Source organism: Glycine max, chromosome 4, assembly GCF_000004515.6.
Source record: "Glycine max cultivar Williams 82 chromosome 4, Glycine_max_v4.0, whole genome shotgun sequence".
NCBI classification, from domain to species: domain Eukaryota; kingdom Viridiplantae; phylum Streptophyta; class Magnoliopsida; order Fabales; family Fabaceae; genus Glycine; species Glycine max.
In genome coordinates this window covers 888,144-913,390 of record NC_016091.4, presented here as the reverse complement: position 1 = coordinate 913,390, position 25,247 = coordinate 888,144, and the positions used below count along the sequence as shown (strand labels likewise).

The following is a 25,247-nucleotide window of genomic DNA, read 5'->3' as shown; positions in this document are numbered from 1 at the left end:
AAAAAGAAAAGATGAACAAGTGATACAAATCAGGCTCCATACACCATACATCAGTTTCATGAAAAAAAAAATATTATTTCGCAATATTTAGGATTTTTATGAAAATATGGTACAACTTCCTTTCGCCACCTACCATATTTCAATCTAACAATGAATGGGGACTTGTTATGTGTTGAAATACATTGGTTTATGGGAAGAGAGCAAGGCAGGAAGTCAGTGTTTATAAAACGACAGTAGGAGCCTGGTCTGGTCGGTGTGGCACTCAAACATTGTTTGTTGTAGGAAGAGGAATCTTGAGAAATGGCAGGGGACAGCAAGAGCAAGATTCTGTTCATCGGAGGGACTGGTTACATCGGAAAATTCATCGTGGAAGCCAGCGCCAAAGCTGGCCACCCAACTTTCCTTTTGGTGAGGGAGTCCACTCTCTCCAACCCCGCAAAATCACCCCTCATCGACAATTTCAAAGGCCTCGGTGTCAATCTTGTTTTAGTAAGTTAAATAAAATCCTCTATCGCTTTCTCATGTCTGAGACTGTCAATTAAACGGATATTGACCTTATAATTATATGCAGGGAGATCTATACGATCACCAAAGTTTGGTGAGTGCTATAAAGCAGGTCGATGTGGTAATTTCTACTGTAGGACACCTGCAGCTAGCTGATCAAGATAAGATCATTTCTGCAATTAAAGAAGCAGGAAATGTTAAGGTATACTTTTTTTCTCTTCCTTTTGGTGTGTGTATACCTTTTAAATTCTGAAGTGGAGCACTTGTAGTGATACTCTGTTGCACCGAAATATATATATTGGCTATGATTGTGATGTTCATTTTGTTTGTCAACGTTTTAAATAAAAAAATTGGCAACAATGAAGGTGTAAATAAAATAGTCCAGATTTCCTAATATTTAGAAACCATTTCAGATTAGTGTCATGGTGTGAGATTTCCTTGAAATGATTTACATATAACAGTCATAAAATCAACCTTTGGATTTTAATCATAACTCCTAAGAAATCTTACAAATAAAATGTTATTCAATTGTGTAGAACTGATGTAATTTTATAACACAGCGTCAAAAGATCCTTCTTATCCATGTGTATGTGGGTATGACCGTATGATTATTTGCCCACTTTGTATTTTGTTTTCGGCAAATTTGTTTCTGTGCTTTGTAGCACTGTCTGATGCTTATATTGTTTCATAACCAAAGTCAAGCCGTTTTGTAAGTGTAGAAAAAAGCAAAGGTGATATTGGTGGCTTGTTTTGGATTCACAGCCAGGTTACACAACTTCTGTGTTTTTGGATTGACCTTTACCTTGTTAATTGAAGATTTTATGAAAAATTGTGACAAGCTAAAATGCTAATTTGATTGTTCTAATTTGATAGAAACTGTGGTGACTGCTTTGTTGTACAATTCTAGATGACATATTACATATATTATAAACTAGAGATATATATTTTGCCAAGACTCTAACACTTAACACTAATCTGTTTTACAGAAGTTCTATCCATCTGAGTTTGGAAATGATGTGGACCGGACTCATGCAGTTGAACCAGCCAAGTCTGCATTTGCAACAAAGGCCAAAGTTCGCCGAGCTATTGAGGCTGAAGGAATTCCCTTCACTTATGTGTCAAGCAACTTCTTTGCTGGTTACTTCCTGCCCAACTTGTCACAGCCTGGAGCCACAGCTGCCCCCAGAGACAGAGTTATTATCCTAGGAGATGGAAACCCCAAAGGTAGTGTAGTATGAATGATACAGTATTGTATCAAAGATTGACTAGAAATTACTATAAATTTACTTGTCACCTTTTTCCTATTAACATTTGCTTCATTAACAGCTGTTTTTAACAAGGAAGAGGATATTGGAACTTATACAATCAATTCTGTGGATGATCCAAGAACCTTGAACAAAATTCTCTACATTAGACCACCAGCTAATACCTTGTCGTTTAATGAGCTTGTTACTCTCTGGGAGGGAAAGATTGGTAAAACTCTTGAAAGAATCTATGTTCCAGAAGAACAACTCCTGAAGCAAATTGAAGGTTAGTAAGTGATCATTATTCAGGTTATGTGCTGGATTTAACAGTGATAACTTATTTCCTTCTTTTTTCAGAGTCCGCACCACCCGTGAATGTGATCCTGTCAATTAACCACTCTTCTTATGTAAAGGGGGATCATACTAACTTTGAAATTGAGTCTTCTTTTGGAGTGGAAGCTTCAGCTCTATATCCTGATGTGAAATACATCACTGTGGATGAGTACCTTAATCAGTTTGTCTAAGGTGCAAAGCCTAGCTGATAAGTTTGTTTAATTGGTAAAACTTTGTTTTCTAAATAAAGAGAATCATGTAGTAAGACTGAATTGCTGCATGTGCTCCTCAAAAGAACAATGTATGAAATACCTATGCTATGCTATATGCTATGATACCTTTATTACATGCATATTGGTGTCATCGATTTTAATTTTATTTAAGTTCTATCACACGAATCATTGGTGGAGTAATTACGTTACATAATGTGTCAGATCAAGCTGAACAAAATATTAGAAAAGTAAACTTTTACTAGTGAAAAAAAAAAATTCATGTTGACCAATTATTAAAATGAATAATATATGAAAGTTAAAACTTGTTTAAAATATGAAATATTGTTAAATTTATTTAATGTCCTTGTTTTTTTTTTATCAAATATTTGCTTGGATTATTTCACTCTATCAATTTAGTATTTAGTTGTATTATAAAATTAGGTAAAACTAAAATATTTTATATTTATAAAATAACTTCAAATTAAATTAAATGGTGGAATATATTATAATAGAAATGAAAAAATTAATGAAGGAAGCTGATGATTACTTATTTAAAAGGACTCTTTAAAAATATGTTAATGATAAATAAAATATTAATTATTTAGATAAATATAATAAATAAAATATTATTTTAATAAATGCCTGAAGGGATATTTAAAACATAAAAAATAGAAATATATTAATATACATTTTCGTACTCTTTTTACTTCTTAAGACTTTTTAACTAGTGTCCTATACATAGATATTAATTAAAGATTTATATGTTTTTTGTCTTTCAATTTTGGGTTACTTTTATTTGTGGACCCCCAAATTTAAACTTTTTTTTAGTCTCTTTAATTTCAAAATTTATTCTTTCGTCCCTTAAAAACATTTAAATCTTTTTTAAAATTTTATAACTTAGTAACACCATCCATTAAAGTGTTTCATAAAGACTAAGCAAGCTAATACGTTTTCCTAAAATAATAAAAACCATGAAATTAAGTTATCATCTTGGTATTTTATTTTCTTAGTATTTCATCTCTTAAATTAAAAAAATAATTATCTTTTTAGAGAAAAATACTTCTTGATACTGTAAAATAGCACATAGTAAAGGATTTCTTTTATTTTGCAAATTATTAAAGTCAACTTAAAACTAGACTTATTTAAACAAAAAAGTTCAACTTATTTGGTAATTAGTGGCGGCTCTCCAAAACAATATGGTATGTTTAGTAGCGAATAATTAAAAGATAACTCTCATTTGTGAAACGGCACAAGTACCTGTGTAAACCGATCGGTATATGCAAAACGACCAATACTCAAATCAAATGGACAATGCCTAACAGCTTAGAAGAATATTATTGGCTATCAACAGCATCCTAAGCAACGGGCCCAAAATAAACGAAACCTGAACCGATCCAATCTCTCAACTTTCGCTGATGGTGTTCAAAACCCTATCTAATCTGAACGATGTAGCAGAGGCAGACAGAAAGCGATAGATGAACTTTGCCTTAATATTGAAGTAGAAGCCACCAGGCATGGAAAAATTACAGCATCACAAATGCACAATACAAGCTGAGATTTACAAGGAAATCCAATCAATACATGTGTACCGACAATGAAACTCACTACCAATATTAGCACGTATTTCTGTAACTGCATAATGTATAGTGCATATTGGCATCCATAATGCCCAGAATACAATTTCTTTCATTAAAAAAGGGGGAAAATTAACTAGCCTGAATGTTCACAAAACCTAACTTAGTAGATCTTCAAATCATAAGAATCAAGTTTCAGTCTGCACGAGAGCCACTGCTACTTGCAGAAGACTTCTTACCGCTATACTTCTGCCAATATTAAAAGAAATAGTGCGTTATATTTCAGGCAGTAAGGACACAAAAACGAAGCAAATCTTACTTGTGGGGGATTCAAGGTACAAAGAAATAATAGTTGCAAAAAATAAATGATAGAATGGCAATTTAAGCATAAGAAAACAAACCTGCTTCCCCAAGTTGAAGGGGATATATTTGTATTTCATCATGTGTGCAACTTGGCGCCTCATTGTAAGGACAAAGAGAACAACCCAGTAACAGAGTAGTATAGGCCAAAAGACAGGAACATCAAACATGGAAAAAAAGGTCATCACAAACGCTATGCAGAGAGCCTTGGTGAAAGAATACCTGCGCTCATCACAAAAATTCACGCGCATGAATAGCAGCAACCACTTCAAATACATACAAGTGAACTCACCACTGAAAATCACTACTCACTACATAAGTTTAAGTTGATTTTAATTTCTGGGAGAAGTTTAAGGCCTTGTTTGACTAAAAATATCAATAAACACTATAAAGAGGAGAAAATAAAGGGTAAAATGAGTTAAGCCATGTTTGGATAAACTTCTCCATTAAAAGAAGAAATGAAAAGGTAAAATAATTTGAGTTGCTCCCACAAGTTGAAGTCAAATTATAAACTTAATTTTATAGAAAGTCTTGAATTTAATTTCCCCAAAAGTTGAGATGCATAAGTTGATTTTAGTTTATAAGAGAAGCTCAATTCATTTTGCCTTCCAAATTTCTTATCCTGAGCACCAATCCAGTGTTATTAAATAGCAGTTATAAAGGGTTTTAAACCGTTAAGAGAACCCCAATAGAAAAGGCTCTATCTAGTGCAACTCTTCGCTTGTTAAAGTTATGGCTCCAGTTGTTAGAGTGCTTCACTTTGTGGATGATGAAAAGAAACTGGCCATGGCTTTACACCATCCACAAAGTGAAGCACTTTAACATGGATTTGGAATTAGATTGTATCATTGCATTAGAAAGTTGGTTCCACAATCTGTTGGGCAACAGAAGATTCTATCTTAGTTGTATCTTTACAAGATTGGAGCTAAACACTTCAGTTCTGAATTTGCCATGACACAAAGGAAAACCCATTATCCTAGAAAGAAACTACTAATAACAGATTTTTTGAAAAATTTTAATGTTACAATTCAGAATTCGAAGTGACGCTCTTGGTTTTGTAGCTTATTGGTGGCGAATGTATGGGCCCCAAGCTCCAAATTTGCAAAGGCTAGCTATCAGAATTTTGAGCCTGACCTTCCTGCAGTGCTTCAGGATATGAAGGAAATTGGAGTGTACTTGAGCAAGTAATTGCCTTAAGGCTCATAACTATGCCTTTTATTTTATTTTCATAGTCAAGTTTTATTTGGAGAGTATATGAGATTTTGAGCAAATTTTATTTATGATGCATGTTCATTCCAAAAAAGAAATAGGCTTGAGCACAAGAAGTTGCATGATTTGGTGTTTGTCAAATACAGCCAACAACTCAAACAAAGATATAATGCTAGAAATTAAATTGATTCAATTTCTCTCAATGTGATTGATGTTGCGAATGGTTAGTGGGAGAGATGGATGATCATGATAATGGTGCTGGTAATGAGTTGGTATTTGAAGATGATGATGCACTAAATTGGGCAACTACGCATGAGGCTTCGGGAGTTGGAGAGCCTAGAATATATATTAGGTGCAAAACAAAGAAAAGAAAGGAACCAACAAGTGGTAGTGTTACTCTCATTGTTGCCCAAACATCTAAAAACACAGGCAGTGGGTGCATCTTCAAAAAAGAAGCAAGTAGCAGTCCAAGAAAATGACAAGGATGTGGAGTTTGGAGGATGTGGAATCCAAAGAAGAGGTCATGATTAATTTTGAGGAGTCCGATGAGGAAGAGGGAGAGGGATATGCTTCACTACTTGATGATAACAATGAAGAGGATTATGTTGGGGTTGAGGAAGAGGATTAGAGACTCTTTGTTAGGCATTGGTTATTGTGAACTCATAAAATTTGTAATGTTTGCTAGGAATGCAATCCATTGTCATTGGTATCTACTGTTTTTTAGTATCTATATCTGCTGTTAAATTTATATCTACTGTTTATACACACAGAAAAACCCATATATATTGGTCCACCATGGCTTCATATGGTGGATTTTGGGCTTTCGGCCGTCTGCTATTAACAACAGTGCACGTATCCTCTCCAGTTTTTCTCAACTGGAGAGTGAGCAATTTACAAATCTTGCCATTCAATACATACTTTCTATTTTTTATATATTAATATGATATGATTAAATATTAAAATTAATCAAGTGCTAAGATCGTATCCAGTTTTTCCAAAAGTGGAGAAATTTTATTTCCCCTATATGAGAGAATTACTATAAATCAGCTTATGAATAAGATAATTTTAACTAATGGGAGAAACTGCATTCATTTTAACAGTTTATCCAACCAGAGTCTCAATCATTGTATCTCCTCTTCCTGTAAACGCTTATGAAGAGGTTTATCCAAAGGGGACTATATAGTCATTAATTATCGTTTATGATGTCATTATAATTGCAGTCATACAAAAGAATTTAAAATTGAGGAATAGAAATGGAAATTACCAGAACTTGAACTCAGGGAGGCGGCGAATGAAGGGTTTGAACTCATCGGAGCCTTTGGTAGGAAGCATAGGGGCGTTGGAGGGATCGAGTTCTGGATCAACCAAAGGGGAGAGAAAGCCAATCAAGAGATTGAGGAGGTAGATTCCGAGGCCATAAGAGACAATGTAAAACCCCTGCACATAAACAACACGCAAAACGTAGATGGATGCAATGACGAAAGTCCCAATCCACCTGTAGGGGGGATGGGGAGTGGATTTATCCAGATAGTACTGAAACAGCTTCGAGAATTCCTGTAAGTATTGCTTCAACGGTGCAGACGGTGAAGCACCGCCACCTCCACTTCCCTCCATTCAAATCACAATAACCTCACCTGTGATCCCAAAATTAGGGTTTTGTTTCCGAACAAAGCAAAACAATAGGATATTATTGGTAAGGGATCTGGATGGATAAGGAGAAAAGAACAAAAGAAACCCTTGGAGCTGACCTGCTGGTGCCTGCGCGAGCTAGCGGATGCGGATGGATCTACAATCTACAATACATGCTCGGGGTTCGCTTTTATTTTATTTTATTATTATTTCCGTCAAATTCAGAAAGCTTCGCTCAAATGGGCTTTACAGGCCCAATACATCATCATGATTTTGCCTCCAGCTTTCTTATGCCCAAACCAGCCGATAGATCGATTGTATCAAAGCCTTTCCTTCTCTGTCCAACTTTGTACGGCGTTTCACATTTACACAATAAAGCATCTTCATGCATATTTATTTCTTATATTTTACCCATACAATACGAGTCTCGCTATTTTTTCTTCTTCTCATTTTCCAATATTTAAATAACTCTTTTGTTTCTAAATAATCATGATTTTTCCAAATAATTATATCATCCCACCAAAACCAAGCAATCCACTCCATGGAGGAATTTACTAAAACAACACTTATTTTAAAATGTAAGAAATACTTGCATTAAGGATTTTATTTTTTTTGCAAATTATTAATTTAAAATGTGCAAATTATTACTTGCATGACTTGTTAAACAAAATTTTTAACTTTAAACTTGGACTAGTATGTTTAGTGGCGAGTTTGATCAGCCTTTTAGCAAGTAGAAATAGAATAATTAAAAAAAATTGCTCTCGTTTATGAAATGGTTCAAGTTCTTCTTTCGCTTAAAATAGCGACACCCACCGTCATTTGCACAAGTCCCTGTGAAAAAATAACTGATTGGTATATGCAAAACGTCCAATACTCACAAATCAAATGGACACTATCTGAAGTCTGAAAAGCTTAGAAACACATCTGCTATCAACAGCATCCTAAGAAATGGGCCCAAAATTTGACTTACTTTAAGAGCTAAGCCTGAACCTATCCGATCTCTCAACTTTCGGTGATGATGTTCAAAACCCTACCTAATCTGAACGATGTAGTTGAGGCAGACAGAGAGCGAAAGCGATAGATAAACTTTGCCTTAATATTGAGATAGAAGCTACCGGGCAAGGAAAAATTACAGCATCACAAATTCACAATACAAGCTGAGATTTACAAGAAAAATCCAATCAATAACATGTGTACCGACAATGAGATTCACTATCAATCACCAATTCTTCATGTATAATAAAACGAGTGGACATTAAGATTTTCTGTAACTGCATAATGCATACTGGCATCCATAATACCATGAATACAAATTCTTTCATAGAAAGGGGGGGAATTAACTACCCTGAATGTTCACAAAACCTAACTAAGTAGATCTTTGAATCGTGAGAAGCAAGTTTCAGTCTGCACGAGAGCCACTGCTACTTGCAGAAGATTTCTTACCGCTATACTTCTGCCAAATATTAAAAGAAACAGTGTTATATTTCAGGCAGAAAGTAAATCCAAGGTATATGATGGAAGGGAAATTTAAGCATAAGAAAATCAACCTGCTTCCCCAAGTTGAAGGGGATATATTTGTATTTCATCATGTGTGCAACTTGGCGTCTCATTGTAAGGACAAAGAGAACAAACCAGTAACAGAGTAATATAGGCCAAAAGACAGGAACATCAAACAGGGAAAAAAAAGTCATCACAAATGCTATGCAGAGAGCCTTCGTGAAAGAATACCTGCGCCCATTACAAGAATTCACGCACATTAATAGCAGCAGCCACTTTAAATAAATAAATTGCACATACAAGTGAAACTCACACCACTGAAAATCACTACTCATTACATAGGATGATTTTAATTTATAGGAGAAGCTTAAGGTCCTATTTGACTAAAAATCTTAACAAACACTTATAAGAGGAGAAAACAAAGGGTAAAATGAATTAAGCCATATTTGAATAAACTTATAAACACTTGTTTAAATCAACTTATACACTTAGCTTATATAGAAACGATTTGAGTTTTTCTCACAAGTTAAAATCAACTTATACACATTTAGCTTATATAGAAACTCTTGCATTTAATTTCTCCACAAGCTGAGATGCATAAGTTGATTTTAATTCATAGGAGAAGCTCAATTCATTTTGCCTTCCTATTTTCTTCTCCTACATACAAGTGTTTACACTCCTATTAGTTAGAATTAGATTATGCAAAAGTTAAAATCAGCTTTTAGAGAAGCTAAATAAGGAGCACGGATCCTCAGTCTCCACTTGAGAAAAACTAGAGAGCGTGCAATTTAAAAATCTCACCATTTAATACACGTTTTTCTATTTTTTACATATTAACATGATTAAATATTAAAAATTAATCAAGGCCTATATGAGAGAATTTCTATAAACCAACTTAAGAGAAACTCAGATCATTTTAACAGTTTATCAATCAGAGACTGAATCATTTTATCTTATCTTCTTGTAAATGCTTATGAAAAGGTTTATCCAAACAAGACTATAGTAATTATTATAATTGCAGTCATGCAAAAGAATACTGAATGAACAGAACTTAAAATTAAGGAATAGAAATGGAAATTACCAGAACTTGAACTCGGGGAGGCGGCGAATGAAGGGTTTGAACTCATCGGAGCCTTTGGTGGGAAGCAAAGGGGAATCGGAGGGATCGAGCTCTGGATCGACCAAAGGGGAGAGAAAACCAATCAAGAGATTCAGAAGGTAGATTCCGAGGCCATAAGAGACAATGTAAAACCCCTGCACATAAACAACGCGTAAAACGTAGATGGATGCTATCACAAAAGTCCCAATCCATCTGTACGTGGAATGTGGAGTGGATTTATCCAGATAGTACTGAAACAGCTTCGAGAAATCGTGCAGATATTGCTTCACTGGTGCAGACGGTGAAGCACCGCCACCGCCACCTCCACTTGCCTCCATTCAAATCACAACAACCACACCTGATGCCACCGACAAACAAGTAACAGCCTAAGATTAGGGTTCTGAAGTTTTAAGATTGAAATCGCAACAAAACAAAAAGGCCGGGTATTGTTATTATTATTGTAGCAATAATTTTATTTATCGGGGAAATGAGATTCTGGAAAGAAGAAACCCTAAGACGGTGGGAAAGGGGAGAAGGAGAAAGAAAATTGAAAATGAAATGAAATGATGAAAGAATGGGAGCTGACCTGGTGGCAGATCGGACAAGGTGGGTTGGGTTTGATTTGGTTTTCCTTTCCGTCAACCCTTTCTCTGTCTCATGTTATTGTTAAGAGGGTGCAAGTATCAGCCAATACTCGCTACTCCTTAGTGCTTACTGCGTTCAGCTCAGCCTCACCATCTATACCCTTCCCAGGCTAGATTAAAACTAAAAACAAAATTAATTAGATTTTAAGTGATGGTGGGTTAAAATTTCTCATGGCCTCCAAATAAATTGCTATAACTTTTTTCTTATGAAAACTATATTTTTTTCATAATAATCTTGTCTTACCAGTATATTCCAATTGAAGCTGAATTTGATCTACATAAACAAAATTGGATTTACTCTCCTTACGTAAAACTTTATACTTAAATTTTGTGAATGAAAAAATAATTATAAAACTTTATACTTAAATTTTGTGAATAAAAAAATAATTAAAAAGAGAAATCTTAGTACATGTGACTAATCAAGTACTCTAATGAACATTAGTGATCAACAAATAGATATTTCAGATCATATTATAGTAACAACAAATAATAATAATCTTGTCTTTGTTTTTGCAAGGTGCCAATAAATTTGAGAAAGGTTGTTGAAATGCTCTTGACAAGCCCAATAGAGAATGGATGTGATTGACCTGCCTTTGTTGTTTTTCTGGCAGTTGTTTCCTACACCTGCAATGTGGCTTCCTGTGTCTAGCCCAATAGGAAAAGACATTCCAACTATGTTAGTACTTCTTTTCCTGCTAACATTCCATTTATAATAGTATACTGTACGTAGTATATATATTGGTGGCTGATTGCAAAACTTCTTAAGGTGTGATGTTAACGAAAGAACATGTGAAATAAGAGTTTGTTATATGATATAGCTAGGTGTCTAGCCCAATATATATTCGAGGATTCAGTAATGATGTTTGCATGAAGTACTATAGGATTCACCTTTCATGTTATCCCTTTTTTTCTTTTTTGTTCTTTTTCTTGATAATGGATAGTTCTTGACTCGTTGTTCTTGCATAGTTAGTTTCCTCTGTTATTGTTGAGAATAAAGGCAGTAAACATTATAGATCTACATCAATGAGTTATGAATAGCTTATATAAGTGAACAGACACCACATTTTAACTCAAACATTTAATGTTCAGATTATACTTCCTTTTTTTACTTATATTTTGCTCAACTTTTTCATTACTATCTAATCTGTGACTTCATCTTATACTTCTATCAAATAATGATGCAAAGTCAAAAAATTTGTTATGTGTGGTAATTGTTCTTTGGAAGAAGGAGAAAGAAGCAAACGGATTAAGGGACTATTATTTAGGCCGACCAGATTTTTCTCAGAGTGCCAAAAGTGAAAAAATTGAATATAATCATAAGACTTGAGCAAAATTTTGAAATGAACCAAGAACTTGGAAATAGGTCATGCAGAAACAATATTAAGTTATTAACAAATGGCGAGTCATCTTTTGCCAAGGTGAGGCAAACTGTATAAATTACATTCTCACGTCTCTCTAGAGTCATACAATCATGCTGCATCTTCCCAAAAGTGGTTTGAATTAGTACAGCTTAATGAGCCAAAATCTTCAAACACTACTATATAAGATCAATGATTATGAATAATAGCTCCATATTTCACTTGACATCCACTTTGCTCTAAGACAAATTCGAAAAACCCACCTCCATTAATGCTAGAATTCATATTTGGAGGTGCAAACTGCAAACTGTAGAATTATATCTCTCAGTGTGAGCAATCCTGTAACTTGCTCATTAGTATTGATCAGAAAGCTGAAACTGTCTCAGTTGTATGCTCCATTGTTTGCTTGAGTGTTTCATTTTCCTTGTTTGCAACGGGCAAGTCCATTCTGGGTATGAAGCTGTTTTTAAGCTGGAGACTTCCTGCTGTGAGAAAAACCCCATGGTCATGTTCAATGGCTCGTTCAGTTTCTACTTTGTCAGTCTCTATGTGAATGAATTCTTCCACAGTTAAAATCCTGTTATGGCATAAAAACAGGCAATTTTGTCATATTGGTTACATTAATATTGTAGCCTACATCAGCCCGTTGGCTTATTTTCAAAAGGCTAAAGGCAAAGAGAGGACATGTTTTGAACTTAAGCTCTATTTCTTAGGAGCTCATTAATCTTTACAAGATTATAAACGTCACTGTTCCTCACATTACCCAGGAGCTTCTTAGTTTGTCGATCTACAACAGCAACCGGACAAGTTTGGTTTTGCCAGAGCATATCTAATGCATTTGCAACAGTTTGGTCCCCATATACACAACTAGGATTTTCTTGGCTTTCAAATCTGTGGAAGGATAAGAAAGGGGTGAAAATCAACACACAAGATTGCCAATTCACTTGAACAAGTGGCAAATGGATGTATCATGTATGTACATTAAAGAATGTGAGAGTTGAATACCGGAAATCTGATAAGTTCTTATCTGCAATGTTATCAAACCACTCTAGTTCACTTGATTGAAGAAGGTGCTCGACTACTGCATTCTAGCAGAAAGACTAAGCATATTAAAAGAAGATACATGTGCTTCAATCCATTATTCTAAACTTGTGCTTAACTCAGCATATACCTGTGTAGCAAAACCGATAAATCCAGCTTCAGGTTCCTGTATGACTGGCAAAACGTGCACTCGATGCTTAGAGAGAAGTAGCAAAGCATGCAAAACCGTGTCATCCATGCTTACTGGGAAAAATGGTTCATAGAGGAATGACTTAGCCGACTCGCTAACCTAGAAATATTGTAGTAGTAACTCAAATTAAAAATGTGCTCAATTGGACAGTTTTGCAGCATGCTTTATGATGAGATTCATTCCTAATATCGTACATCAATGCAAAATTCAAACACAATTTTTTTGCCATGGTTTGTTAGGAATGACCAAGTAAAGAAAGGTCACAGAAAGAAAACACGAGAAACCTTGGTTTGCCCAATCTGAGGAACCTGATCCAGGATGGAGAAAAAGCCATTGTTCTATATTCAAGAGATGGCTTTACCTGGTATCATTCTTGATCTGATCAAATTCCTTGAAAATCCACATAGTTAGTGAGAAGGTGTAACTTAGTGGGGGTTATACCTCAAGGCACCAAAGAACCATGCTTGTAAAATCAATGAGACCAATATAACGATCTGAAAACCTTATGTCTGACATATCCACAATTGCTGCAGAAAAGATGTCGTTTTCGTACAACATATGAATTGCATCCATTATACTGTCTCCAGCTTTCAATTCCAAAACTTAGGATAGAAGGGACAGGACATGCATTGAATCATATAAGAATCATGTGGGCATATTGATACTGATTCTTAAACAAAAAGTTGTCAACAACTATAAATAAAAGTACCAGGTGAATTTTTTATGCCAGCTATTGAAATAATGGGTATGTGATCAAGAAATTGTTGGAGGGCAAAGCCAGAATCAATCTGCACGTGTTGGTTTTGGTTATCATCTTTGTGGAGGCTAGAACTGCGGTTCTTTTGCTTCTTGTCTTCTAACCCACCCTCCGAGACCTTCAACACGTCCGCAATTTTCCGAGATTGCATTGTTTTTGTTTCTTGTTCCCGATTCGCTAAACACCATGCATTTAATTTTAGCTTGACTATTAACTTTTCCATATGCCTCACACTCACCACCTGTGCCCCTCACCGCCAACTTAGGACTTTGACCTGTCTACAAAGTCACAAGTCCCACGTGCCAATCTCTTGGTAGTGACTTACCCTGATCTTGCCACGTGGCATTGGGCATTTCCATTTACCATGCATGCATCCTAAGTCATTTTTTCCTATCACTATTTTCATCACATGCTCGTTAAATTTAAGATTACGTAGGGGCTTCAGTTCACGTATAATAGCAAACAGAAAACAGAAAGATGATGCCAATGAATCAATTCAGCCATTCACTGATACCTTAGTAATACAAATAATTTAGAAAGTGTCTTTTACAAGGGGGTAAAGCAACTTTGTAGCTAGCTCAGGGTCAGCCCTTTAATTTATTTACTCCTCATGCATCTTGATTTTCATGGTTTTATTCATTCTATTTTTACATGTATTGAGTAGTGGGGGAGCCTTCTATTTTACATATAGCAAATGGGGTGATGTGCTGCTTCCTCCATTGTAACACAGCATTGCAAACAGATACCCTTCTGTCCCCAAAGATGGGAGCATTCCTCTTCCAGCGCCTTTGGATAATCAGCCCAGAAATGAGCTATCCATTTATACGATAGTGCCATCTTCTATGGTTGCCTTCTCCATTATGATGGTGATTCCTGATCGAATGTAGAATCCATCTTCTGGTCTATCTGCTTCTTGAACGCCCTACAGAGAAAGCTAATGAGTTGGTAAGACATGAATAGGTTGTGCTTATGATAGGTCTTACATACTGGCATTAATCAAACAGGATCATTGCTTACATCTTTGTTTGCGATGATGACATCTTTCCCGATCTTAGCATTCTTGTCAATAATACAGTTTCTTCAACAAAGATAACAAATTTTGTAACAATATTTCATGACTATCAGTTGGCAATAAATAAATAGAGTTGATACGTGACAATGCTAATTCTTTATCGTGATACTCATTCAATATTTATATTTACTTTTTAACTTTCTAGACCCATGAAATGATTTAAATAATCTAGTTTCAGTTAACTGAGTTAAAATTACCTAATTTTGGTATTCCTTCCAATACCAATTGGGACCTTCCCCTCTGCCAGCAGAGAAGCAATTTCAGATTCAGTTTGGTAATAGTCTGCTCCCATCATTACAGTGTCCTATAAAAGGTGGTTTTAATTAGGAGGAGGAATCATAAATGGAGTGGTTTAGCATCAGAGGTCTAGAATGTTTAGTAGTTTACCAGGAGCTCAACACCATAATCCAAACGTGAACGTTCACCCACAATGGAGTGTTGGACTGTGCATTCTCGCAGGAAACATCCATGGGAAATAATAGCATCCACAATCTACCAAAGAAAACCAAACAGAATGACTAAGACATTTCATGAAGTTACTAACATATAAGATAAATTATTATCAATGTTATCATACCTGGCATTTGTCAATCTTTGTTGGTGGTAAGAATCCTGGAGATGTGTAAATGGGAATCTTGGGGTCATAAAATTCAAACTTGTGACTCTGCAAGAGAGTGCCATAAAGCAGATAAGTATTAGTTTCAATCAACTGAGAAATGACATTGACAATTTTCAACATTCTTGCAGCTTTCTGTAAAAAAAAATAAAAAAATCTAAAGCTAATTGAGCTGAGTTTCACTGTAACTACTAATTAGGCCTCTGGGCCATGTGCCATAACAAAGGTACTATTACTGTTAGGAAGTCCCATTTCGGCTGTCTAAATTCTCGGGATACATTTCATATATCTATCAGACAATTTCATTTAGTGTCCGATTAGTTTTAAGCTGAAATCGAACAATTGTTTATTAACTAACACTACAGTGATTCATGCCTCCTCCGGTTTAGTATGGTACAATTTGCCATTTCCTAGTGGCCTATAATACTGAACACTGGATGGAAAACAAGGGCTAGTAGTATATCTTTAGTATTTGTGACTTGTTAATAATGCATAGTTCCTCCACTCATAATGGGGAAACCATTATATTGAACCCACCTCTTCAGTAAGGGCCAAGTTAGCATCGTAAAACGATTTTATCGTTCCAATGTCTTCCCAATAGTCTTCAAAAAAATACGACTGCAAAAAACAACAACCACATAACTTTGCATTGTTACCTCTGTCACAGGTGTAATTCTAAATAAATGGCAGATAAACCTCTAAAGTGTATAAAAACATTTGAAAAACGATACATTCATGGAATTTTCTCTTACTTGGACATCGTGATCCCTCACAGCTGCAGGGATGATTTCAGATCCGAAGTCATTGGAGGTAGGATATCTCCATTTCAGAAGATTGAGTAAAACATCTGTCTTGAATACATAAACCCCCATAGATGCAATATATGGTGACTTCAATGCATCTTGGGGAGACAACCCAAGAAGAGAGGTATCTGCTTGCTGCAGAGAATAACACAGACAAATATATTATGAACATATTATTATGGTGGCAGCAAGTTTTATAGAAAATTTAAATAACTATGGCAAAAAGAAAAGGATGAAACATAAGGATTTGGGGCTTTTTTTTGTAGGGAAGTTTGCAAATTCAGCCTTTATAACTTGTACCTTCTAAATCTACGTCTTCATATTTTTACATGCTAAGCTTATCAAATATTTGTTATCCTTTGATGTATTATTAGTCATACTAGATTTAAAGATGCAAAAATGCTATAGTGCTAAGATGTTCACTCTTAGAAGGATAAGGAAAGACTCTTGAAATTAAGAATGGTATTTTTTTTTTCCTTTTCCTTCTGGTAGTGAACAACCACAGTAGAATTACCAGACAACATGAAAACAGAAAGAAGATGCATCATTAGATTAGCTTGTGAGTTACCATTGCTTTCAGATCATCACCATTTGGTTTTTCAGAAAATTGAATGATGCGGCCTCTGTCATCTACTTTAACCAATCCATAATCTGATGCACGGCTGAAAAACAGGCAACTAAATTTGTAAATATTTTGTCTTCAGGAAGTTAGTTGTTTCTATTCACTCACCCTAGAAAGAAATTAAGCATAAATATTGACTCAGCAGCAAAAAGAAACAAATCTTAGAGAACACACCTGTCACCCACAGCAGCACATGAAACTGTAATATCAGCATTTCTATCAACGTGACTCTGTTCATTTGTAACCAAAATAAATCAGATTTTTTTTTTTTGAAAATGAAATGAAGAAATTATACATTCTATAAAACAATATTACACCATATACCTGCACAAGGTCCATGTAATCCATACGATATAGATGATCTCCAGCCAAGATCAATACATTCTCAACATTTGTATTCTTGGCATCCTACAACAATGCCCTATTACTTATTGAGAAGTTCAAAAAGTGATAGTGACAAACAAAAAAGACAAAAAGAAAAAAGTGAAGCAGTATATAAAAAAATTGCATGTCCACCTCAAATACCCAAGTGAATTGCCTCACAGCATCTGCAGTTCCTTGGAACCAATTCTTTCCAGCCTCTCCTGGTGTTTGAGTAGCCGCCAGAACCTGTTTTACGTTTTGATTGGCTTAATTAGTCATCACCATGAATCATTAAAAAAAAAAAAACTTACTTGAAAGTGGTCAACAAGAACCTCTCAAGTGGTTTATATTTCCCTATCAATCAATCACAGTAACCAAAGGGGCACACACAGTGATGGTGATGCACATACCTCCACAATCCCATCCCCAAAGTTGATGCCATTTCCAAAATAGGTGCGGGCAATGTGACGGTTGAGGGATGCAGAGTTGAACTGTGTCAGCACAAATATTTTGTTGATGCCACTGTTGAGGCAGTTGCTCATAGGGATGTCTATAAGCCTGTAGCATCCACCCACAGGAACCTGAAAACACAATGCATGCCACACCATCACAACAACAACAACATGGAACTGTTAGAAAATTTTCACAGGAACTACAGCAACAACTTAGGATTCAGATTTCAGACAAAAACCATGATTCACTAACCGCAGGTGTGGCAGCACGTTTGGTGAGAGGAAAGAGTTGTGTCCCAGGTCCTCCTCCCAATATGATGGAAATAACATTTTTTGGATCAGCCCTTCTTCTTAAAAAGGAAGGCACTTGCAAGGTCTGAAACTCAAAACCACACCAAATAAATAAATAAAAAAATGCAACCACACCAAGTTAAAAGACCAAGAAGTAGAATGAAATTCAGCTTACCAGTGATTCTTTGGCATTGTTTGAAGTGAGAACAGCAGATACAACACCAACACCATGTTTCACCCTCTTGTGGCTTCTAGAACGTATAGCCAACTGATTCATTACCAAGGCACTGTTGTTGAAGCCACCTTTTATTCTTTCTCCTAGAAAGCCCTTCTCAGAGTTTGCTAAATGGGTATTGGATTTCAAGGTCACACAAGCAGAAGCCATTGCAGTCACCTCACTTCACCTCACTGCTAAGAAGATGGTGATGGATCAAATGTTTAGAGTTCTTGCAAACTGCAAAGACCTCAATAATTTCAGTTACAAACCGTGAAGTGAAGTGTGCATTACACAAAGATCATGAGAAACTGTAAATAATTATTAATTAACATAAAGAAAAGCCTTACCCTGCCACCAAGGAAGGTGAACCTGAAGAGGATTAAATTAATTAAGTTATAAGTGTGCAATAAAGTGGAAATCTGGAGAATCAATCACACAGTGATTTTTTATTTTTAAGATTATTGAAGGTCAATTATTAGACTTTTAATGCGATCGAGTGGTGATGAAGGTACTAGAGGTTGCCTTTATTGGCTTGTGAGCCAGACCCCTCACGAGAAAAATCTTATATGGTTTTGATAAGTATTAATTTCCAAAAACTATAGAAAACAATAGCATATATATATATATATATATATATATATATAAAATGATGTTGGTTTGGCACTATAGTCCATGGCCCTCAATTCCCTACTTAGTCCAAGTTTCTAGGTGCCTGTTCCACGTGGGAAAGGCATTAAGGAACAAAGACATGTCAATTACGGGCACTGTACGTACATGAAATCAAAAGAAATAAAATAATAATATATAGATTCGTTCCAAAAATTTTGGCGTGAATTTTTACGGTTGTTATTTGCTTGAAATGTATCATAGTACCAAAGAGAGCCTGCTCTAATCTGACATATGATCGCCAGCCTTGGAGCTATGCAAGCCACTTCATATGCTGCAAAATTTGTCACTAATAATTATTCTGATGTTCAGTTTGGTTGAGTTTGATAAATGATAAAAACACTTCCATGCTAGCAATTTCCATTTAACTGTCAAATTATTTCGTACATTTATAAATTTAAGATTGAAGCCCGATGTTTATATTTATAAAAACAACTTAATTTTTTTGGCGTGGATTTTTATAAAACTATTTCTAAAATAATTAGTTTATATTTAAAAAGTAATTTTTTTAAAAAATGTTAGGAAAAATCATGTTATTTGAATAGAATAAAGTGAAGGTGTGTATTTGATTTGTCTAAAATAGTAGTAATAAAAACGTCTACATAACTTATAAACCATTTAGCAAACCAATCTAGATTGTATCCAAATCAACCACCAAATGGAAGGCGTAACAAACTACGTTATGATTCAGTTTCTTCATTCTTTTATGATGTTGTCATGTTTCTATTATTCCTTAAAGTACATGCATCTTAAAAATACTCTTTAAGTTTAAATTAACCTTAAAAAGTATAGAGTATTGGTTTTATATCAAGCAAAAAAAAAACAAATTATTGTTGTGATTTGAGAATAATATGGTGAAATTTTTCTGAATGTATAATATATTCGTTATTGCGTCTACTTCAAAAATTAATGAGATAATCATTCTTGTTGGGTAAATAGTTATTCTCTACTCCGTACAGGTAGAATTCATTATGTCAATTCACCAGAAACAACATTGACACAGGGAGGGGTGATTTGGTGGCAATTCTACACAGATCACGTGTATCTTTTACAATAATCAATAGTGCTAAAGTTGAATAAAATCATTTAACTTAACTCCGTACTTAGTTTTCAACCCAAGATCATTAATTAAATAATTTCATGCATATTAATCTACGCACTCAATAATATTTTATTGATCTAATCTATTCTTTCTTTTATAGGTTATTTGATAAAAATATTTTTTTTCAAATTTTATTTATTTATTTACTGAATTTCGAATAGTCAAAGTCTTTTTCTTCTAATAAACTGAAAGATTAAGATGAAAAAAATTAATTTATACGCTTAATAATATTTTATTGATCTTCTTTCTCTTATAGGCTACTTTTATACTTATACAGGTATATGTTTATTTTTACTCAGAAATATATATTATATCTTAAAATTCTTATATATATTATACACTTAAATTTTCATTTTTAATTTTTATTTTGTGTCTTGACCCCCTTAATTAAAATTTTACTTCCACCCCTAATGCAGAATTAATTTCATGTCAAACTAAAAAATTGCACTTTCTGAACCTAATGAGGTGAGAAGAATCCATTTGATAGCTAGTAAACAAATAATTTGATTAAAAAAACTAGTAAACAAATAATGTGATTCAAAAGGCAAATCATTTTGAAGAAGGAAAATATTCCTTTCTCTGTTTATAGGCTGTCAAATAGTGCAATTCTTTAAAAATGTCCAAATATAGATGAGGATCAACAATAAAAGCCTTCCAAACTCATTGATCGGCCCACTCATTTTGCCTGATTTGAATTCTTACTGTTTTGCAATCAAATTCTATCATAATCAAATAAATTAAATTATAAAAGGTTAGTTTGAACTACTATATAAAACTTGAGCAGCGATCAATTAACTTTTATAAAACATAAAACGATACCTCACTTGTTTGAGCATAATATGTAGGTTCATATCCCACCGTAAATCCTATACACCAAAAGAATAAATTAAAATATAGTTTTTTTTACCAAAAAATATGAATATACTTAACTAAGTTTAATTTCTATGTATTATTAACGTAAAAAATTTGTACTATCAATCAATAAAAAACTATGATTAATATAACTTTTAAGTTTTAAATAATTATCATAAAAATTAATAAATTTATTTACACAGGAATTCATAATTAAATGGCTACCAATGAATTGTTAGCTTAGGTAATATTAAGTTCGATCTTTTTATGCAAAGTCTCAAATTCTTATCTTGTGTAAAAAAATATATTTAAAAGAAATATTTTATAAAGGATGATCAATTAGGTTCCTCGATAAATATTAATTATGAATAAATGACAAAAAAAATTACAATATAAAAACTCTTCACGTTATATTGCATATACTATTTACTACTTAAGTAAACGCTTTACCACTAGGGACTTTTTTTTTAAAGGGTGTATTTTTTTTTTAGATTTTTTTATTTGGGGTCGATTTTAAATTATTATCGAAAATGAGATAAGTCATAATAAGTGTTACAATTTTTGAGTTAAAAATCATAATATTTATTACGACTTATTATTTTTTTACTTTTTTTAATTATCATAAATTTTTTTACAACTTCAGTTTAATTTTTTTTATATTTAGATTTCAAAGTCATATATTTTTTTTTAATCTTAGGACTTTGAAGTAGTAAAGTTTTTTGTTTTAACTTACGACTTTGAAGTTGTAAAAGAAAATTTTAACTTAAAGTTGTAAGTTTTTTTTTACCTTTAAAGTCTTTTCTTTTAAAATTTTGCATTTTTCCTTTTTTTATGCTTTCATTTTTTTAAAAAAATTGTAAATAATTTTATTTTTTAATTATTTGAATCTTATTTTATTTTTAAATATTGTTTTATTTAATATATTTCGTATATTTAAAATTTAAATAATTTTTTAATAATGCTATTGAATTTCATTTGTTTTTTAAATAAAATAAAAAAACTAACAATGTTATATAATATATTTTTTGAATATTTGTTTTATTTTAAATACTTAAATTTTAAAAAATAAAATTTTAAAATATTTTGTTATTAATATTAAGTTATACTTTATGAAATAATATTATTTATTTTGTATAAATTAATTTAGTATTAAAAGCATCTATTAATTTAGTAATAAAAATAGTTGTTAAGTGAAAAATAACATAATACATTAATATAAAATGAACAATACAAATTAAAGAGAAATATAAAAAATAGAAAATATATCATATTTATTTAGTAATTAAATAAATAAAATTATTTATAATTTTTTAAAAAAATTAAAAGCAAAACAAAAGAAAATAAATGAAAAATTCTAAAAGAAAAAACTTTAAAGGTAAAAAAAAATTACAAATTTAAAGTAGTAGGATTAAATAAAAATATATATACCACTTTGAAGTCATAAAATTTTTACAATTTCAATTAAAAAAGTAAAAAAAGAATCATTAACATGAGAAAAATTGACCCTAAAATAGAAAAATTGAAAAAAAAATTACACCTTTTTTATAAAAGTCCCTGTTCAATAACATCATTAACATGAGATGGAGGAGAACATGTACAAGTTTTTTTTTTTTTTTTCAATTTTCTAATTCCATTTTTGAATGTAACTAACGGATCGGCTGGATTAGGAAGAGGCTCGTCCAAAATACTGGCCGCATGCATGGATGGCTCACATACACCATTGTATATGTGACTGGGCCCACCACAACTATCTCTATTTGTGGCTCCTCATCTCTTGCAGTCCACCCATACCTTTCCCATTACACGCGTTGCTCATGTGTCAGTCAATCAAGTACTTTATTATATCATGGACCAACACTAAAAAAATCACTACATTCATTTAAATGTGAAAAAGATGTTCAAAATATGCATATAAACTATTCAAATAATATCATATCATAAGTTTATTAATTCATACGACTGCTTTTATAAGTTTCCGATCAATAAAGATAACAAATAACTCTAAGATGTTGGTTGAGTGGAGTAAGATAGAGTCTTATATTTAACAAATTACAAGTTCCAGTCTCTATTTATTTCTTTTAAAATGAGGTCAATATAAGTTTCTCATCTTCATGAATGATTATGTAAATGAGGGCCGTTGATCAGAAGTTGGAGGCCCACAGTGAATGATTAGGAGAACAATACATGTGAGAGGGCATGATGCTAGGAATATACTAATTATTTGAGTCTTAGTGTGTATGATGCATGTCCTCCATTTGCCTCCAGCGTTCACTTGTCTGTTTGCACTTGATTGTTTTGTTTGATTTCAAATGATATCATATGTGATCAGTTCGCTTCATCTCCACCGTTAAAGTGGTGTGGTTGAGTGTCTGCGGACACAATTCAAAAGTATCAACCTTATCAGCTCCACCACCACCACTGGAGTATCATCAGACATGACAACAGCTCTCAACCCTTTAGTCGTATTCCAATTATTTTATCTAAAATAAATATTTTTATTTAAAAAAAATGGTAATTACTTCTCTAACATTAATCTTATTCAAACTTCTAAATGCGTATTTTAGTTCTCAAAAAATATAGAGTTAAATATGTTTTGGATCTTACGGAGTTAACAAATTTTATTTTAGATTTTTAATAAGAAAATGTTATGTTGAGTCTTTAATAAAAACAAAAAAAATATTTTTAGTCTTTTTAATATTTTTTTTTCATTTTTATCCTAAAATATGTTGGTCGTTTTTTGTTAGTACCTATTAAATATTTTTTAAAGAGATTGACACAAAATTAACAAAATATTATAAGGATTAAAATGAAAAATAAAATATATTAAAAGGACTAAAATAAAATAAAAGAGATAAAAATAAAAAAATATTAAAGCCTAAATGAAAAAAAAAATATTAAAGAAAAAAACAAAATTTTTTAATTTATTAAGCACATAAAATATATTTAAGCTAAGCTAAAAATATAGGTGTCATGACAATCGTTTTAAACGTTGCATTTTATTATGAAATTTTAAAATAATATCAAATTAATCCTTAAAATAAAAAAATGAGGGTGAGAATGATTTCTCTATAATTTAATAACACAAAATTTATTAATATATACATATTTATAATTTTGACTTATTTTAAAACAGAATATTAGTAATTATTTTTAGGATGAAATTTAAATACACTACATTTTATGAATATAATTAGTGTTTTACATGCTCCTTGGTCCTTATTAGTGTTGTTTTTAATTAAATTCAATCTTTTTTTTAATAATTAAAGTGATGGAAATGAATAAAACCAAAAATCTGATATCGAACCCTCTGATTGTCCGTGCAAGAGCAAAACAACTTGCAAAGTGACAAAATTCATGTGGTATGCTCTGCCCTAGCAATTGATTAACACAAATACAAATACACTGATTGAGATCACTCGGATGGGTTTTTTTTTATTCTTATTTTGGTTTAATTGTTATTTTTATTTCTTTATTATAATTTGTGTGATTTCATTTTCAAAATCATTTTTATTTAAAATTAGAAATGAATTACAACAACGCCCCCTTAGCTTTTATCGAATTACACGTAACTTCTTTTTTTTTTTAAAAAAAATATCTGCACTAATTTTCCTTTAAGTTCAAAAATATTATAGGAATATCCTCTTGTATGTTTAAAAATATTGTACTGTCATCCTCTCAAATCTTACACTAATACAGTGAATGTAATGGTTAAAAATGAGAAGGTATTTATATAATTATACAAAACTTTAGGAGATGTTGTTATAATTTGCTCTAAAATTAATTTAATTTTTTTTAACTCTTGTAAGCTTTGATATTACATTTTATTTATATAAAACTCTAAAATCCTTAACTTTTACTTATAGGTTTAAGATGAGTGACATCTAAATGATTTCAAAGATGCAAAAGTTTAAATTTTGATAGATTTTATATTGTATGAGATTAAGGTTTTTAAAAATAATGGATTTTTTTTATAATATTTAAGAAACAATATCATTATCTTTACAATAAAATTAAAAAATAATTAATTATTTACAAAAATAAAAATATAACATTTAAATATCATTTTTTATAATTAAACTTAAAAACATATTTATCTAGATTTAAAATATTATGTATATTAAAAAAATAAGACTAAAAGTTAGGAGAGACCAAGCCCCAAGCCTATACATACTTCTGTCCCTGAAAAATAAGTCTCAAATATGACATGCAGCATATTTAAACCCTCACCCATTATTTTAGGGTAAAGTACATGTAAATTTCTATGTAAGTACTATTTAACTCTAGAGATTTTTTCTACTATGGACTAGAAGATCATTTCATTCTGATTCTATTCAGGGAATTATGTCTTTAGGGAGACAAATCAACCGACATATGAATTGGTGAAGTATATATTGGAGGTTCAGACCCCATATCAAGTTTCTAATTTTATTTCTGACTGTCTTCTATTAGAGCTCAAGTTTCCCTCCCTAGAGGTATTTATGCCTTTTTTTCTTTCTTTCTATAATTCACTGGGAAAAAGAAGATCATTTCATCCTTCTAA

The 25,247-nt window shown here is 32.5% G+C and overlaps 5 protein-coding genes across 7 annotated transcripts; 1 reads left to right on the top strand and 4 right to left on the bottom strand.

Moving 5' to 3' along the window:
* Window positions 1-281: 281 nt before the first annotated feature.
* Window positions 282-2,433, top strand: IFR2 (isoflavone reductase homolog 2). The gene is made up of 5 exons (NM_001250708.2): window positions 282-489; window positions 572-706; window positions 1,491-1,728; window positions 1,831-2,034; window positions 2,106-2,433. The coding sequence occupies exons 1-5, from the start codon at window positions 301-303 to the stop codon at window positions 2,270-2,272; spliced, it is 933 nt and encodes a 310-aa protein (NP_001237637.1). The 5' UTR covers window positions 282-300; the 3' UTR covers window positions 2,273-2,433.
* A 1,387-nt stretch (window positions 2,434-3,820) lies between these two features.
* LOC100305541 (uncharacterized) lies at window positions 3,821-7,226 on the bottom strand. The gene is given in 4 exon segments (NM_001249886.2): window positions 3,821-4,116; window positions 4,269-4,449; window positions 6,701-7,070; window positions 7,185-7,226. Coding segments are annotated over 3 exon segments (585 nt in total). The 5' UTR covers window positions 7,051-7,070; window positions 7,185-7,226; the 3' UTR covers window positions 3,821-4,062.
* Window positions 7,227-8,329: 1,103 nt separating this feature from the next.
* Window positions 8,330-10,301, bottom strand: LOC100499765 (uncharacterized). The gene is given in 4 exon segments (NM_001248779.2): window positions 8,330-8,518; window positions 8,613-8,793; window positions 9,644-10,019; window positions 10,248-10,301. Coding segments are annotated over 3 exon segments (591 nt in total). The 5' UTR covers window positions 10,000-10,019; window positions 10,248-10,301; the 3' UTR covers window positions 8,330-8,464.
* A 1,725-nt stretch (window positions 10,302-12,026) lies between these two features.
* On the bottom strand, window positions 12,027-12,942 carry LOC106798454 (SNF1-related protein kinase regulatory subunit gamma-1-like). Its single transcript, XM_014775029.1, has 4 exons — window positions 12,835-12,942; window positions 12,669-12,751; window positions 12,427-12,554; window positions 12,027-12,223 (listed from the first exon to the last, which is right to left on the bottom strand). Exons 1-4 carry the CDS (start codon window positions 12,940-12,942, stop codon window positions 12,027-12,029), a joined length of 516 nt encoding a protein of 171 aa, XP_014630515.1.
* Window positions 12,943-14,138: 1,196 nt separating this feature from the next.
* LOC100796717 (glucose-1-phosphate adenylyltransferase large subunit 1) lies at window positions 14,139-18,678 on the bottom strand. Of its 3 annotated transcripts, none has more exons than XM_006577857.4 (15): window positions 18,435-18,678; window positions 18,046-18,324; window positions 17,833-17,955; window positions 17,538-17,708; window positions 17,281-17,373; window positions 17,089-17,172; window positions 16,939-16,994; window positions 16,711-16,804; window positions 16,092-16,277; window positions 15,877-15,957; window positions 15,301-15,387; window positions 15,111-15,215; window positions 14,921-15,027; window positions 14,669-14,729; window positions 14,139-14,573 (listed from the first exon to the last, which is right to left on the bottom strand). In XM_006577857.4, exons 2-15 carry the CDS (start codon window positions 18,253-18,255, stop codon window positions 14,472-14,474), a joined length of 1,560 nt encoding a protein of 519 aa, XP_006577920.1. In that variant the 5' UTR covers window positions 18,256-18,324; window positions 18,435-18,678; the 3' UTR covers window positions 14,139-14,471. The 3 variants fall into 3 exon arrangements, with proteins under 3 accessions (XP_006577920.1, XP_006577921.1, XP_003522921.1); XM_006577858.4 differs by having other exon boundaries at window positions 14,139-14,585; window positions 18,435-18,670; XM_003522873.5 differs by having other exon boundaries at window positions 18,046-18,278; window positions 18,435-18,670.
* Between the last annotated feature and the right edge of the window lie 6,569 nt (window positions 18,679-25,247).

What these genes read in the sequence shown, in the direction of transcription:
- IFR2 (NM_001250708.2), top strand. Translation starts at nt 301, where the DNA reads ATGGCAGGGGACAGCAAGAGCAAGATTCTGTTCATCGGAGGGACTGGT. An exon ending in AAGAAGCAGGAAATGTTAAG is followed by an intron (nt 707 to 1,490) that starts GTATACTTTTTT and finishes TCTGTTTTACAG; the next exon opens with AAGTTCTATCCATCTGAGTT. An exon ending in AGGAGATGGAAACCCCAAAG is followed by an intron (nt 1,729 to 1,830) that starts GTAGTGTAGTAT and finishes CTTCATTAACAG; the next exon opens with CTGTTTTTAACAAGGAAGAG.
- LOC106798454 (XM_014775029.1), bottom strand. Translation starts at nt 12,942, where the DNA reads ATGGATGACACGGTTTTGCATGCTTTGCTACTTCTCTCTAAGCATCGA. An exon ending in TTATCGGTTTTGCTACACAG is followed by an intron (nt 12,752 to 12,834) that starts GTATATGCTGAG and finishes TCTTTCTGCTAG; the next exon opens with AATGCAGTAGTCGAGCACCT. An exon ending in AAGAACTTATCAGATTTCCG is followed by an intron (nt 12,555 to 12,668) that starts GTATTCAACTCT and finishes ATCCTTCCACAG; the next exon opens with ATTTGAAAGCCAAGAAAATC.
- LOC100796717 (XM_006577857.4), bottom strand. Translation starts at nt 18,255, where the DNA reads ATGGCTTCTGCTTGTGTGACCTTGAAATCCAATACCCATTTAGCAAAC. An exon ending in ACAATGCCAAAGAATCACTG is followed by an intron (nt 17,956 to 18,045) that starts GTAAGCTGAATT and finishes TTTGAGTTTCAG; the next exon opens with ACCTTGCAAGTGCCTTCCTT. An exon ending in TTGGGGATGGGATTGTGGAG is followed by an intron (nt 17,374 to 17,537) that starts GTATGTGCATCA and finishes AACGTAAAACAG; the next exon opens with GTTCTGGCGGCTACTCAAAC.